Source organism: Cervus canadensis, chromosome 15 (assembly GCF_019320065.1).
Source record: "Cervus canadensis isolate Bull #8, Minnesota chromosome 15, ASM1932006v1, whole genome shotgun sequence".
Taxonomy (NCBI): Eukaryota; Metazoa; Chordata; class Mammalia; order Artiodactyla; family Cervidae; genus Cervus; species Cervus canadensis.
The window spans coordinates 29,469,682-29,487,552 of NC_057400.1; the positions used below are offsets into that span (position 1 = coordinate 29,469,682).

General features: G+C 36.7%; 1 protein-coding gene across 7 annotated transcripts in view; it reads left to right on the plus strand.

The window, feature by feature from the left end:
- MBD5 (methyl-CpG binding domain protein 5) overlaps positions 1 to 17,871 on the plus strand; it is a 195,255-nt gene that overhangs the window by 162,749 nt on the left and 14,635 nt on the right. For 5 of the 7 annotated variants that reach the window (XM_043488160.1, XM_043488157.1, XM_043488162.1 and 2 more), the window contains 3 exons: positions 1,142 to 1,350; positions 5,284 to 6,492; positions 17,301 to 17,413. In XM_043488160.1, the coding sequence (XP_043344095.1) occupies positions 1,142 to 1,350; positions 5,284 to 6,492; positions 17,301 to 17,413 (1,531 nt within the window). The remainder of the gene's footprint in view (positions 1 to 1,141; positions 1,351 to 5,283; positions 6,493 to 17,300; positions 17,414 to 17,871) is intronic. The other 2 variants (XM_043488159.1, XM_043488164.1) reach the window with 1 other exon arrangement.

The following is a 17,871-nucleotide window of genomic DNA, read 5'->3' on the forward strand; positions in this document are numbered from 1 at the left end:
TCCCTAAATTAATGAAACTAAATGCTTATCCAGCAAAATAAGAAACAAGACAAAAAAACATTCAAAGTTATGCTTGCCCAAGTTCAAGGAAATGAATAGCTACTGCTCGGTTTTCTCAAACAGTATTATTCTTAAGAACTTTGTGGCTTAAAAACAAAATCCTTTATGTAGATTATCTTATCTCAAAAAATTAATAAAATCATGTCAAGTATATTCAGCTGTTTGATGCAGGTAATTGTAGTATAGAGATGGTGCCCATAAAGTCTGGAAACATAAGCAAATGTACATGTTATTGTCAAGGGCATCTTCAGTAGCTAAAAAAATAATATGTTTCTAGCTTCCATCAGCACCTTTATAAAATAGCTTAATTAGTCCTATTTGGCAATCAAATTAGTGTAGTAAAGAACCTGAAAAGTCCTACAGATTTCAAGTCATAGGACAATTTCTATGACATTATCCTCAAAATAATGTCAATGTAATTTCAAAACAAGTCAGTTTTGAAGTTCGAATATAACTTTGGTATTAACTACCCTATCTGATTATATAACATTTATTTTTTATGACTATGAGAGTGAATTTTTCTGTATTACTAGTTTTCTTTACAATTTTAATTTTAGGTAACCAAAATACCAAATACATATTTTATGTAAAAACAAAATATATATTAAAGACAAAATACATATTAATACATATTTCTCAACCAAATTTAATTTGACTTGGTGGTAGTTATTATTATGGCTTGAGAACTAAGTTTTGTAAATAGGCCTGGCCAGGCCCACATATTTTAACTATCTTATGATTGCTAAAGCATTTAGGGCTCATTTTAACCTTTAATTGTGGTTGCTTTAACAAAAATGGCTTCAAGGAATTCTATGACACTGAAGATCAATGTATAAGGATTGGCTAATGGATAGACCAAAGACTGACTAGTCTCTCCATGATATAAAATCAAAACACTAATTATGAGAGATAAATAATAAAATTAGTCTTTCTTACCACTTAGTAAGACTTTGAGGAGAAAAAGAGAAAAGAGTTACCATGTAAGTCTAGTTTTTAGTTTTTTTAGGAATCCTCAAGAAAGATAGGCATAGGACCTCAAAAGAATCACACTGACTTATATTTTATATTTTTCATACTATAGGTGACATGTCCTCAATAAACAGTACTTTGAATAACCATCAACTGACTCACCTACAGTCGCTGTTAAACAACAATCAGATGTTTCCTCCAAATCAGCAGCAGCAGCAGCTTCTTCAGGGGTACCAGAATCTCCAGGCATTTCAAGGACAGTCCACAATTCCTTGCCCAGCTAACAATAACCCCATGGCTTGTCTCTTTCAGAACTTCCAGGTACTCTCCTTTCCTGGGTTACTTTAGTAGAAAACAATGTTTACTACTTGTTTTGCTAAATTGGGAGAAACAGACAAAAGAAGGTGATTATGGATCTTTTCACCTCTACTTACTATTATTTCTCAGTAATGAATGTTGTTAAAAGTTTCAGTGTTTTTGTTTGAAGCATTTTATTTTGTCTGAAGCTTTTCAGTGGTCCTTTAGAAGTTGTTATTAAAAACTGATCATGTTACCCTCTTAATCCCTAATGTGGTTTCCCATTGCTCCAAAGGCTTCCCTGGTGACTCAATGGTAAAGAATCCACCTACCAATGCAGGAGACTGGGGTTCCATCCCTGGGTCAACAAGATACCCTGGAAAAGGAAATGGCAACCCACTCCTGTATTCTTGCAGGAAATCCCACGGACAGAGAAGCCTGGTGGACTACAGTCCATGGGATCGCAAAAAGAGTTGGATACAATTTAGCAGCTAAACAACAGCATTGCTCCCATGATTAAAATCCACATCCTTAAGGTGTTTACCTGCCTCACTCCCCAGCACCAGCTCACACCACTCTCTCCCTGGCTTCAACCACTTGGTCTTCTTTTAGTTCTAAAGGCAAATAAATTCCTAATAGATTAAGGAGCTGGATGGAAAGAGGAACATTAAACAAATACATGAAGAAAATACAGAAGATTTTAAAATAATCTCAGGATAGAAAAGGCTCTTTCAGCAAGGCACGAAGCTAAGGAGTTGAAAAGAGGTAACAGAGTTGAATACATAAAACTTCAAATCTGTACAATTAATGATATTCTAAACAAAGTTGAAGACAGGTGGCAACCTGGGAGAAGTTACTGGGTTGGCCAGAAAGTTTGTTCATTGGCCACATCCAAACGAACTTTTGGCCAACCTAATACATGCATAATAATAGCAAATAATTGCCATTCATAATATTTTAAAAGCTCCTACAAATTAGGAAGAAAAAAGAATCGATTAGAAAAATGAGTGATAGAAATGAACAGACATTTCAGAAAATTAAATAATAATTAGTAATAAACATGAATAATCAGAATTATACAAATTACAACATTACTATGTCCATCAGATAGATGATATCCTTTGCTAACAGAGGTGTGGGGAAATGGATTCTTTCAGATATATTGCTGGTCTGATTGTATGCTGACATAGGTGTTTTAGAGGGTGATTGATAGTTTATCAATTTTATATATATATACATACACACACACATATATGTGTGTCTATATATGTGTGTGTCCTCTGACCCACAAGTTCAACTTTTATATTTTGGGGAAATCAAGTCACAATCTAGAATGTTTTGTTGCAATTTGATTTGTGGTGTCAAAAATTAGAAACTACTTAAGCAACCATCAGTAGGAAAATAGTTAAATATTGAGTATGTTTTGCTATCTTCATCTATCTAGTAGTTTTGAAGATTAGGTAGGTTTATATAATCTGATATAGAAAGATCCATAAGATTACAGAACTCCAACACTGTTGTATTATAGAAAAGTACTAAAATATAATACCACTTATGTGAAAAAAAGAAATGAGGCAAGGGAAAAGGAAGGTGTGAAAGAAAGAAGGGAAACTAGATGTACATCTGCACACTTAAGGTATTAAAAACAAGTCTATGAAGATATACTCGAACACTGATCACTTTTGAGAAAGACATGGAATCAGAGTGGGATGCAAAAGTATAGATTTGGGTGGGAAAGTGATGAAGAAAGCTTTTCTCTTTGGACAATGAAAAAATACTCATATAATAAAATAATTTAGAAGGGAAGAATAAGCTCTCAACCATGTCATTGCGTAAATAAGTAGGTAAAGCCTGAAGGGAATCCATTAGATTTAGCAGTTAGAACATCAGTAACTTGGTAGAATGCAGTTTTTGCGAGTTATGGGAGCAGGAGCCAGATTGCAATGGATGGAAGAATGAAAAATAAATTAGAGTTTGGATTACTCTTTTAAAAACTTTTAAAAACTTAACTACAAAGAACATAACAGAAATAAAATAGTGCCCCAAGGCAGGCATAGGCTGAATGCAAACTTATATTGATAAAATATGGAAGCCATGCATATAGTTGAATGCTAAAGAAAAGAGACCCCCCCCAAAAAAAAAAGTAGAAGAGATTGAACATAACGAAGAGAAGGGGTAACAGATAAGGCAAGATCCCTGAGGAAAGGCTTGGTATCCAGAGTATAAACAGAGTACTTACTCTTAGAGAGCAGAGGGAGCACCTCTTGCACTGGGAAGCAGGACAGGATCAGGGACACATTGTTGCAGGGAAATGTGTGCTGCCAGAAGGCAGGGAGTAGCCCAGTATAAGTGGAGCAGGAAATGGAACCCCACTCCAGGATTCTTGCCTGGAGAATTCCATGGACAGAGAAGCCTGGTGGGCTGCACTCCTTGAGGTTGCACAGAGTCGGACACGACTGAAGCGACTTAGCAGCAGCAGCAGCAGCAGAATATCAGAATAATGAGAATTCCTAACCTATAAACTTGATTATCTCTGTTAAATAGGGTCAATTACTAAGAGTAATGTGGGAAATAGTATAGCTGGCTTGAGGAAGTGGATAAAATCTGAATAGTTGTGACGGAGAGTGATACCTAACCAGAGGATCATAGGATTGATGGGAATACAAACCCCCAGCTGAGATTGGAAGCCATAAGTTCCTATGGATAGATGCTCAGCATCTTCACTGTGCATTTAGATACATAAGGCAGGGAGCTAAATTGACCCAAGCTTGGGATTTTTATCTGGTAGGTATAGATAAGGGGAGAATGGCAGGAAAGTAGTTATGTTGCTGATGGACCCCAGGGTCTGGTTTAGCAGGAAAAGATGTAAAGACAGGGAGGGAGTGATCATGGGTGAGTGAAGCAGGGGGTGGGGGGACGGGAAATCCAAAGTACCAAGGTTCTGGAGAGCAATTCTTAGCTTGGATTGGTGAAACTAGAATAACCTGTGGACTTTTTCAAAGTGCACTCATCATTCCCATGCTGAGCATTGGTACCCTTCACTGGCCATTTCCTCCCATCACCTCTTCCCAATGAAGCATCACCTCTGAAGAGAGCCATTATCACTGTTGACAGCATGGGAATGTCCCTCAGGCAGTGACCCAGTAAGGTTGAAGAGCTGGTGTTACTACCCTATCTAAAGACTTCAAAAATTCAGTGTCATCCCAGAAATAGTTTGGGGACTTCCCAGGTGGTGCTAGTGGTAAAGAATCCTCCTGTCAATGAAGAAAATGCAAGGGTCACAGGTTCGATCCCTGGGTCAGAAATATCCTCTGGAGTAGGAAGAGGTAACCAAGTCTAGTATTCTTGCCTGGAAAATCCCATAGACAGAAGAGCCTGGCAGGATACAGTTTGTGGGGTCACAAAGAGTCAAACACGACTGAGCACAACTCAACGGAAATAGTTCATTGTTAAGAAAGGGGTGTATATATATATATATATATTTTGTTGTTTTATCTTATATTTCACTTAATTCAGTAGAAATATCAATGAGTTAGAGATCATTTTTAAAACCTGTCTCCCTTTTTAATGTGAGCAATGCTGGTGACAGACTTGTTTCTCTCTTTGAATTCCAAGTTGAAAACCTGTAATGACACTAAAAACATGGAATCATCGCCTGAAAACCTTTCGTGTCCAACCACCTCAACTGTAATTTTTCTAGAGAATGTTTAGTAATATAATTTTTTTAATCTGTTATATGATTCCAATCAAAGAAACAGTACCCAGGTATAATCGAGACATGTCTTTCTATACAGAGTGACTTCTAATTTCATTTTTGAGTCTTATTCTTTCTTTATGTGGCCTTTCCTTGTCATAGTCATTAGTCTTCTGGTAAATCTTAAAATTACAGTCTTTCTCTTTAAGGACTTGAATTTTTTTTCTCTCTCTGTCTCACTACTTCCTGTCTATTTCTTTAAGGTGAGAATGCAGGAAGATGCAGCTCTCCTGAACAAAAGAATAAGCACTCAGCCGGGCCTCACAGCACTTCCCGAAAATCCAAACACTACACTTCCACCTTTCCAGGACACCTCTTGTGAGTTGCAATCGCGGATTGACCCATCTCTAGGTCAGCAGGTGAAGGATGGCCTCATCGTGGGGGGCCAAGGCGATGCTTCTGTAGATGCTATTTACAAAGCAGTCGTGGATGCAGCCGGCAAAGGAATGCAGGTTGTCATCACGACTGCTGTCAACAGTACAACTCAGATCAGCCCCATTCCGGCTCTGAGTGCCATGAGTGCCTTCACTGCTTCCATTGGTGACCCATTAAGTCTCCCCAGTGCGGTGAGTGCAGTCATTCATGGACGAAACATGGGCAGTGTGGATCATGATGGGCGGCTGAGGAGTGCAAGAGGGGCTCGGCTCCCCAGCAGTTTGGACCACGGGAAGAACTCCAGTGAAGGAGATGGCTTTGAATATTTCAAGTCAGCAAGTTGCCACACATCTAAAAAACAGTGGGATGGGGAGCAAAGCCCTGGAGGGGAGCGAAACAGGTGGAAGTGTGAGGAATTTTTAGATCATCCAGGCCACATCCACAATAGTCCTTGTCACGAAAGGCCCAACAATGTCTCTACACTGCCATTTCTGCCTGGGGAACAGCACCCGATACTGTTACCACCAAGAAACTGTCAAGGGGATAAAATTTTGGAGGAGAATTTCAGGTATAATAACTACAAAAGAACTATGATGAGTTTTAAGGAGAGACTAGAGAACACTGTGGAAAGATGCGCACACATTAACGGGAACAGATCTCGGCAGAGTCGGGGCTTTGGAGAGCTGCTGAGCACCGCAAAGCAAGACCTTGTCCTAGAGGAGCAATCTCCGAGCTCCTCCAATAGTTTGGAGAGTTCTCTGGTCAAAGACTACATCCATTACAATGGAGACTTTAATGCCAAAAGCATTAACGGGTGTGTACCTAGCCCTTCAGACGCTAAAAGCATTAGTAGTGAAGATGACCTAAGGAACCCAGACTCCCCCTCTTCAAATGAATTGATCCCTTATAGGCCAAGGACGTTCAACGTTGGCGACTTGGTCTGGGGCCAAATCAAAGGACTGACTTCCTGGCCTGGAAAATTAGTCAGAGAAGACGACGTTCACAGTTCTTGTCAACAAAGCCCCGAGGAAGGGAAGGTATACCAATCTTTATCCATTGTCAAATACTAACCTTTGTTCAGATGTCAGTTCTTATTTTCTGTTATCATCACTTTGGATTCTTCATGACTCATTGAGGTCTCACAAACTTCTGGAGCATAAATGAAGAGGGGATGGTTGTAGTCACCAAAATGTCGTTTCATCAAGGGGTGAGTTGTGAAGCATTTGTAGATCCCACTAGGGTTCAGCATGGCTCTGACCCAGGAACCAGATTTCCAGAATTTGGTTAACTTGGGCTTTCTTCCTTGCATGTGCCTACTTCTTCATTTATACAGAGAATGAAGGCAAGTAGCAATGATGGGGGGAGAAAAATCTGGCAGTTGTTAGAACCCAGCAGTGTGGCAGAGGTAGGGGTCCTCCCAGGTGACAGAAAGTGCCAGGGAATTGGACCTCTCCCATGTACTGATGTGTGATACCCAAAGCTGGGGAGAAGCTAAAACTGGTGTGGAGTTGCAGCCATTTCTGGAAACAGGAGGTAACATCTGAATTTTGAATGGTGTCTCCTTTCAGGAAAAGTTCTGGGTCTTTGAAACATATGGAACTGTTTAACCCCATAGTCTGGTTCTACTTAACACAATCTGATCACATAAATTAAATGAAAACTTCTCCATGAAACTACCATTCAATTTAGAAGAAATTAGTAAGGGTCTTCTGAGCTTTCCCCCTCCCCACAATTGGTAGAATTGACTCACTCGGCAAGAAATATGCAGAATGTTCAAAGTAGATAGAAAAATTTGTATCTGAGCAGGAGATGAAAATAATGCACATTCCCTACATAGGATGAATAAACATGTAATTTTTCATCTCCTTAGGAAATAAAAATTCCTTTTACAGGTATATATTATTCTCTTAAAGATTATATTGTATAAAGCTATTTCAACTCTGCTCAAACCTCCGCTGGCATTTAGGTTTAATGGCAAAGGAAACCAAAAGCATTTTGCCAGCACAATAAAAGGATTGTCTTTCTCCAAATGACCGGGAGGTCCTTAAACCCATTGCTTATAATGTCTAGTATATACTTGTCAGGATACACTTTCAGCATAATGTTTCTACCTTTGATAAGAAAATGAATTCCATATTCCTATTCACAAAACATTTTACTCTCTAATCTCTCCAAGACCAGACAGACATTCTTTGGGTTGATAAACCTAAATATTTTTGACAGTTTATTCAAGAAATAATTAGAAACAGCAAAATTGGGCTTTTATGATATAAATGGAATTGCTACAAATACAAGATGTAGACATTGCACTGTTTTATAATCTGTGCAAATAAAACCAAGTCTTTTTTACTGTGCCACTTTACCAAAAAAAAAAGCTTAACTAACAAAAAGATTATGGCTTCCCTCCCCTGGAAACATTCTTCCTGTCCTACAAGCCTTGTCTTTTTATGTCCTCAGGAGGATAAAAGCACGTACTTTTAACACATTTCACTTTAAACCGTGATCCTAATCTGCTTAGTCTGTGTTAGCAAACTCCTGGGATTGAACGCCTCACTGATGCACCTAAAAAAAAAGAATCATTATCTAAGAGTCCAAGAAACATTTTTTTACTTTGTTTAAATAATCAGCTGGTTTTCAATCACTATAAAATAAAAGTGTTTCACAAAATCCAGATTCTTTTTCCTTGTTATTGGCAATGGATGAATTCCTAACAGGGAGCATAAAATTGTTTATGTAAATTCAAATATCCCCTCACCCACTGGCTGACATTGTAATTTTGCATTCTCACAACTTTGATATCAAAATCTTGATAAAAAGATACACTAAAAATACTTTTAGTAAATCAGAGAAAGTAATTGAAAGCATACATTTAGAGGTGAAAAACTAAAAATTTATAATAAAATATTAATGATAACACATGAAATATTTATCTGTCATTAAAAAGCAAAGTATATCAGTCTTAAAAGCTCTAGGGCACTTAGCATTTTAAAATATCTCTGGTCTTTTCAGGACAGACACCTTACTTTTGCACATAAAAAAGCAAAGTGCTACTTTACAACCCCTTTTTTTCTCCTATAGTTCACAAAACAAAGGAAGGTCTTCCTCATTAATGATGCCCAGCTAGTCAAACACCGTTCTCAATTTATAACACCAGAAAAGGTGAAGTTTCAAAAATAGGTCTCTCTGACCTCAGCTAAATGTCCTTTGCCTGATGTCTTGGTGATCCTGGTTCATCTAGAAAAGATTAAACTGTGGTTAATATCTGTGTGAGACAAAGCATGATCTGTCTGAAAAGATTTTCTGTAAAACATATTTTACATTAAAATTGGTTTAAAACTGTGAACCAGTTATGATGTAAATTTCATTTACATTGAACCTCTTAGTTCTCACAATGTTGGATACATAAAGCCTTATGCATTTATAACCAGACTTCTGCTTTTAAAAAGGTAAGCAGTACACTAGGTTTCCTTCCATATACTGTGGCAGTACCTGACATTTTAATAAAGTCAAGAGAGATAGTCAGAGACTGACTTCATGAACAATTTGTTTATTATAGTAAAATCTTATTAATTCCATCTTGCTGATGTGGAATGTGGACCATTTCCCCCAGTAATTCTGTCTGTAGTATCTCAAAAGAAAGGGTTTGCTGAAAAATTTTCTTACACATAATCATTTAAAACCTTTTTAGCCTCTCCATTTTTCATACTAGTATTTCTATGTTCACCTGAGTAAATTAATCCAAGATGCTGTCAGACCCCACCAGATAACATCTATGTTAATTCAAATTTTAGAACAGGTTTATTATCTCCTCCCACTCCTTATATCTCACAAACCTATCATTTATTTTTTGTTAGTATCTTTGTTCTCAACAAGTCACTTCAAATTCTTTTTGGAAGCAGAGAAGAAAAAAATCTGGGAAAGATTGAGGGCAGGAGGAGAAGCAGGTGACAGAGGATGAGATGGTTGGATGGCATCACCGACTCAATGGACATGAGGTTCAGCTAACTCTGGGAGATAGTGAAGGACAGGAAAGCTTGGCATGCTGCAGTCCAGCACAGGTCACAAAGAGTCAGTCACGACTGAGCAACTGAACAACAAAAACTGGAAAAAAGGCAATTACCACGATTACAGGGAACTAATTCAGAATAAGCCGGACACCTCTCATGTTTTCAGGTTGCCTGAGTAGTCTCTGGACTGATAGGTCAGGGCTGTGAATGGAGCAGGGACTGAGATCTCCAAGTTGCCCATAACCTGATACTTTAGCCAACTAAATGTTTGTCATGAGTGTAAATGACTTGGTCAGCTTATGATTTTAGAAAGACATTTTTAAATCTTCAGCGTGGTGTTAAATGTAGAATTGTTAATAGTGCATTAGAAATATCCTGCAGTTTCCAAGATTACTTTCTAGGAGGTGGGATTTCTAAATATCAAATACTGTGTGAACACAGAGGAGACTAGAGAGAAAGTCGATGTGGTATGAAGGGGCCTGGGTTTCAGGCATTCTGATGTGAGCTTAGATACAGCTCTACCAGTTACCTAAATGGTTCTGAGTGGGTGTATTAATTTCCAGAGCTCCTCAAGTGGGAATATTAATTCCCACTCAGAATGATGTTAAATGCAATACTATAAATAGATAGGACTTCCCTCGTTGCTCAGTCAGTAAAGAATCTGTCTGCAATGCAGGAGACCTGGGTTTAATTCCTGGGTCAGGAAGATCCCCTGGAGAAGGAAATGGCAACCCACTCCATGGGTTTTCTTGCCTGGGAAAATCCCATGGACAGAGGAGCCTGGCAGGCTACAGTCCATGGGGTTGCAAAGAATCGGACACGACTTAGTGACTGAACCATCCACCACCATAAATAGATGATACATAAAAGAGGCTCAGTAAAAATTAACTTCCTCCTCTCTGTTCTCTGTATTAAACAACCTTATGAATTTGGATTCCACCATTACCAAATTGTGGTCATTTGACCTTCATTATTGTATACCTATCCATGAATTATCCATAAAGGACTCATTAACCAAGTTGGGGATTAAAGGATAGTAATAACATATTTAATGAATGAAATAGTTTATAACTATTTTTTATGAACCTCAGGACATTGCATACAAATTGGCATATTTGATTATAAATTAATATTAACTGTTCATTTTAGGCAGGAGTTCTACTTGGAAACATTTTAAAGGGCTTAATTTGGTGAATAAACTTGAAAGTCCCCCTCTCCTCAGTGTTTCTAAAAACTATAAACTCAGACATTCTTCTTCTACCCTCCAACCCACCAAAACACTCAACAGTATTAATTAGTAGAGATTTTTAACAGTCTGTGAAAAGTTGGACTGAATCACACCTATTTAATACTGTCCCATCCCAATACTGAAGCTGTGTTACAGCACTGGAAGGATATTATGTGGCTTATATAATACCATTCAGGAAGTGGTATCTCCTTACTAACACATTTTTCCCTTGCCTATCAGTTTGTAATAAGAACATTCTAGAAGATACGTATACTTTTTCTAAAGAAGTGGTGCAAGTTTCTCTCTGAACCATGAGCCCTTTATAGTTTCAGATTTAGCTGCCAAGAATAAGACCTCAGTGCTTAGTCAGAGCTGGAGAAATGTACTGCCAGATCTTGGCACAGTATTAAGGAATTCTTGGAGAGGAAAATGGCTTCTGCTGGCATTACACCTATACACTATAATATACAGACATTTTAACCCTGTGCAACTGTGGGGGGAGATGCTTATCTTTATGTCGTTATTTCAATGATTATTTTAAAGCAGAAAAAAAGTTCTTTTTTTCCCTAAAACATACTTTGTAATTATCATCTACCATCTTTGATCTTACATTAACTAGCCTAAAAGTGTTGACTCAAATAATAATCAAAAAAATGAAATTCTTTTTTTTTTTCCTGAGTGGATAATTTTTACTCTTTTTGAACATTGTCCCATTGGTCTTTGTATTTCATTATTCTTATATTCAGTGTGTGTTCTGACTGGAAGCAAATTTAGGAAAGAATTTATTTCTATATTGGCACCAAAATGTTTCTTTTCAATGAAATGTTTGTTGTTGTTGGACAGGTAGAGACATTCCTAATAATCCGGAAAAATCACCTGGTGTGATGAAGAAGTTTTTAAAGCAATGGGTAGGGTGCTCCTTCTCTAGACTCACTCTTTGACTTTTTTCCACATGGTTATATTTGGCAGGAGGAGATAAAACTAGCTTTCTGAATGTTGTTCAAAACAGACGGAACTCATCATTATTAAAACTCATGCCAGATTTATTTTGGGACAGTCACTTTCTGTTTGTCATTCAGTATCACATGCACTCATGTTTTGATGGTATGGAGCAAAACCAGAGACAGCTTACAGTGGTATTCTGCGGATGTATAACCTAAGAAGTTGAGCCTGGGAACTAAATTTGGGAGGTGTGCCCTTCTGTGATGTTTAAACACTTTTACTTTGAGGAATATTCTTTCTGGGCTTATCAGTGTTAGCTATTTGTATTCTTTGGTACTGTCATTCTCTGTTGAGAGTATTCTTTGTATATTTCCTTTGCCATATATATTTTATTAACCATTTCTGGAAATGAATTATTTTCTCTATACCCAACCAATATCCATGGTATTTGGGCTGCATTTTGACTGGTGGAGTGGCTGAGGCAGTCAAGAGTCTGCAGCAACAAAATCTTTTTGAAAAAGAAGAATAATTTTTTGAAAGTGATCAGCAAGATAAAATCCAGACAAAGGCAGTGCCTGATCAAAATTTGAAAGATAATAAAAAGGAAAAACTAGGTAACACCAAAAATATGAATATTGGGGAAAAGATTAAACTGAGTACAAAGTTTAGTAATTGTAGAATTAGTAAAATTTAGTAAACTTTAGTAATTGTGGAATACTGTGAAGTTTTTTCCCCCTCTGAGGAAGATTAAAGAGGAAGAGGAGGAGGCCTGTCTCCCTTCCTAGATAGCTGAAACTGAGTATGGAGTTCTTGAGCTTGTCAATACAGTTGTCATGTGGTTACTAGCAAATGGAATCTCAAGTATGAGGCAAATACATGCTTCTGTTACATGAACTCTTCAACCAGTGTATCCTTAAAAGTACAAGTTTATTCAAAACATTTAATTCTGTATGTATTATGGATCTATATAAAATTTGTCACATTTAGAATAGATTTACTCTAGTCCTGTAGTTTTGCTATCTAGTACTTAAAAATGTTTCTATCTGAAGTGAAGATGAAAGGAAAAAAAAATCCCTCAGATAGTGCCACTGACTAAAACTGCAGTAATGTCGATCAGCTTAGTCCATTTGAAAAAACTGTGGTTCACTTTATGAATTTTTCCTTAAGTATTATTGTAAATTCATCCTTTCTGTCACAGGTCAGTCAGCTTTCTACCCCAAATTATTTATCATTAATTCCCATACTTGAAAAAATGTTGAAATATTGCACTTAAGTTAGCAGAACTTTTTCAGCTTAAAGTAGTTACTACTTAATAAATGTTTGATAATAAACCTAGTAAATGCCTCGTATTTGCTTATTGCTTATTGATTTTCCCAGATTTCAGCTCAAGTCCCATGTTACCTGTATAAATACTTAGTTAAAATTTGTCCTTAAATTCTTATATACTCATTTTTTATTCATTCGACAAATATTTTTGACACGTTATGTAGTAGGCACTGTTCAAACCACTTTAAAAATAACTTCTAGTCTTATTCTAAGATATATGTAAAAGCATAGGTATAATGTTTTTGTATTTTTCTAATATAAATTTATATGAATATATCACTATTAAAAATGTTTAATGGTCTATGTTCCACCTGAAACAATTTCACATGCTACCAGTGGCACTTTGGGAAAGACTGCTTTGGTGTTTATAAAGCACCTTCATACTTAGATAATCCAAGTAGATAATCTCAGTGACCCATGAAGATGTGCACAACTATTTCCATTTGGAGCTCAGGAAAGAGGCATTCCTAAAGACACAAACCACAAGCAGTTAAACCAAGGCTCAACCCTGATCTCGTAACTCTCAGCTTAGTACTCTTTGCATGATACCATTCCCCAACAACAGGAACTGATGACACTGTAAAAGAAGGGATGGGGAAGTGAAGAAGGAACAGGGGCAGCTGAGGTCAGCTGCTTTCTCTCTGCTGTGAAATCTGTGATATGGCCGTGCTCTGTCTTTTGACCTTTGTGTGACAGCTTAGCCTCAGCACTAAGTACCAGCGAAGGAATCACCAAGAGATTTAATCCTGTTATCGGGGATTAACACCTGAAAGGAGTTTTGACATCTTCTCTAGTTAACTGGCTCAAAAGTGATCTAGGATCTTTAATCCAAATTCTTCTAATATATACTGTAGCTCACTTTCAGAGGGTCACTCTGACTCTCTGAAATGTTTATGTCTTCTTTTATGTCATAGACTTACTTCTGAGATACACTCCATGCTACTGTGCTGACCTCAAATCAAACTGAATTTAATTATCCAATCTTTAATATATGCCTTGTGAACAAAATAAGCAGCCATAGTTTCAGACTTGTTCAGGAAACTCTTAAACATCCACCATATAATCATGTCTGGCTTTATGGGTATGTTTCTAACCTTACTGAACAGGCTATAGGTCTAGTTATGAATTATTATATCTAAAGAATTATTATATCTAATAATAAAGAATTATTATATCTAAAGAATCTGAAGGAATGAAAGAAGGGATTTAGGAGTTAAAAATTCAGCATATGTGTATATTTATACATGAGATAATATGTGTACTATAAATACATAAAGTTTGGTTATCTTTTTCTAATTCCTAAATCATATAGGTACACAGTTATACCATGATAGCCATTACTATTAACATCATCATTGTTAGAATATGTCGGCCGATTATGAGTAAAGATATATTATAAAGTCCTCCCCCAATTTCTCACCAAGATAGAAATCAAATAACTTATGAAACTTCTGGCTTGTGAATATATAGGAATATAAGATTATTAAATTCCAGATTAAAATAGTAAGTATCTTAAATTACTTGCTCCTTCAGTGTAAGTTTTATTTAAAAATATGTATGTGTTTAATCTTTTTAATGTTATATTTATGTATTTGATTCCCAGTACTTTCTTTATTTACAAGTTAGCTAATTAATTTATGAGTGTTCATTAAATCATTAAATATGGTTTATATTTGACTAGAAATGGAATTTATTTTGTGGTTCCCTGATACCTTTGTAGGGGGTTATCTTTAAAGACTTTCTTGAATATTGTGTAAGTGGATGAATATTTTCCCCTCAAAAACACACACTCTTCATGTATTATATTTCACAATACAGAAGAGTACTAAAATTCTGAAACCAAATAAACTGAACATTTACCTCTGGATATGTATGATCTTATCATATTAGAAATACAAAGTGATATGTATCTTATAGTTCAAAAATCACTCTCATTGTTTTCTCTTTCAAGGTCATTGAATCCTTTATAAATAATATATCTTATTATATATCTATTATGAGTACCTTAGAACCTTAGAGGCATATTTAAATGAAGAAATCATGGTGGAAAATTAGTCTTAAAAATCACCAGAAAATTATTCAAGTATAAAAAAATGTTTTGAAGATAAATTTGAGCAAGCATCATACAAATTTCTGTAAATAAAAATTGTACTTATAATTTGACCTAATTTTTTTAGTATGTATATATAGACATATATATGCATATATACACATATACATCTCTATATAATATATGTGTATTTCAGCATATATTAGAGTTGGTGTGGTAGAGAAAGGTTGCTTTGGAGTCATCCTGAGTTTTGATGGTGGCCATTTAACTTAAACTCACTTAGTCCCATCTGTAAAATAACAATACTAGTGTGCAGTATTACCATATTAAATAATAAAACAGTGACTTCTACATAAAAAAATGTGCAAGAAATGCTTTTACTGCCCCTTATTACTCACTTAATTAAAAATAAAAATAGATGATTTTTTAAAAATCACTTGATCTAACTTAGTTTTTAAAATCGAGACCATTGGCATAAGTTTTCATTATGGCATGTTGCGTTATTTCACTGTGAATCTGCTTTCTGTTGCCTATATAAGTCCCTTCTGAGATCTCTCACTATACCAGTTTGTATCTAACAGAAGCTCCTATTATAGGAGAGCTTCCTCCTTGCTGCCAGGAAACTAATTTAAATATAAGGGGAATTAGCTATAAATTAACATAAATTAATTGTGAGCTATCTTTCATAATTTCTTTGTGTGAATGAGTACAGGATGGAATCCCATTTCTAACATTAAATGTGAAAAGGTATCCAGGCACCTTTTAAAAAAAAACACACATGGATATATTCATCTTACTTAAGTTTTTCCAGTCACTCCAATAAGACACTTGACTACTCCTGTAGAAATATTATTGGAACAAAGTTATCTCTTGTTCTGGCACATAATAGATTGAGTATCCGCAGTGAATTTGTGTATGTAAGGTATTTGGATCCTTTGGGACAAAATACAGAAGGCATGAAAAGGAAACTATTTCCATTATTTGACTGTTATTCTCACTGAATAATTAGAAATGCTTGTTTTCAGACTTGACAATGGAGACCCTTTGTTAATAATCATCACTGTGTACTAGATTTGAAGAGGTCAAAGAAAGTTATTTATGAACGGTAATCGTGAGTCAGGAAGATTCAAAGACAAAAGTTAATCATTTCCTTGTTTATTAGAGTGTATTTTCCTACCCGTTAGGTTTCTTGGCAACCTCTGAATTTTTTTTATTGAAGGAGTGCAGGGTGGGGGAAAACTGGGTTAAGGGGTTGGGGGGGGACTTAATTTGAAGCTATGTTTACACAGCAAGCAATACTGTTTCTACTGAGATTGTGTTTAAGATCAGTAAAAGTTACAGTGCTTTTCTAAGTGTGTTTTTATTTGCATATTAAATTTCCTACTTGTTAACTGTCTTCCTTAGGAGAAGTGACTTCAAGAATTTTGATAGAGATTATTAGAGGCAGGTGGCAAAGACTGCGCCTCCCTCCCCAGCAATCCCCCAGCCACCAGTTGGTGACTCACAGTGATGAGGCAGCAAGTGTCATATGGCCTAGGCTGGCAGTGTTAAAGCAGGACCTGGGGAGGACACGCCCATCAGGTGTAGCCACACCCTCTTTCCGCATCACTAGGGACTACATGCAGCCTACTGCAGAGCCTAACACACAGCTATTTAATATTAGCTGTTCTGTGCTTGGCTGTGTTCATCATGCTTGTTTTATTTTAATTCTCACAGCAATTCTAGCAGGAAGGTAGGTATTAATGTCCTTGGGAAATTTTTCTTGAAGTGTCTTTATTTTTAAAAGCCAAAGCTTTGGCTAACAGCAAAGATTTAACAAACTAAATATTTCTCTAAATTATCCAAATTTTAGGAGGCTCTGGAAATTTAAGGGTGTTATTCATGCTAGAAAGTGAGACGGTCAGATGCAAACTTCTATGTGCTGGCTCCAAAGCCCAGCACCCTCACTCACCACCGCTGTTGTTCATCTGATGGAATACAGATTCGCAGTTGCTGAGCATCAGACAGTGCAAAAAGCAGACCAGGACCTCTGACTTAGATGATTTTGTGAATTAAAGGTTATTTAAGTTCCAACTTTTGTTCTTCAAACATTACTTTGAAAATGTTGACATTTTGAAAGCCACCCAGTCTTTCATTTCCGTTGATGTTGCAGCCTGGAGCCGCGGAATCAACCTGTGCCCCGGCGAGGACAGGACGCTTGACAGACAGTGAGAGTTAAGCCTCCCTTCCCCCAGTGCCGTACAAGCACCTGCTTGTCTGGCAGGAAAGTAAAAACAGTGTTAACAATTGCAGGTCTGGGTAATGTGGTCTGGTCTTCATGCCTTCACTCAGGTGGAGCCCGAGAAGTTGAAGACACTAACGGAAGGTTTAGAAGCCTACAGCCGAGCCCGGAAAAGGAACAGAAAGTAAGCACAATTTTTTTTTCCCGTTTTGTTTTTCAAGGATATACTTTACTGGCTTTCCTTCAAAGGGACAATGAAATCTCACTGACTTAGTCCATCTTGAGCCCTGCCTAAGTACAATTTAATAGTTATCATCCAAGAGGACCATTATAGATGAAATAGCGCCTACAGAAAATATTTTCTGAAACAATTTAGACTGTGTGTGGGATTTCCCTGTTCATCAGCTCTTCCCTTACTCCCTCCATCTCCATCCCTCTCACTTGAGGGGAAAGAAAATATGATTAATATTCTCAACATGTAGCAATGAAATAGTCTCTGAAAGTATAGTGAAAGTGTATCCTTTTGTAATTCAAATACTTTGGGAGGGGGAATAACCCCCCTTGTTGTACACATGTGAATAATTTTGGCAGATTACCTGTTAGTCAAAGTGATGATAAGTAATTATTTTCTTGGAGCAGGGG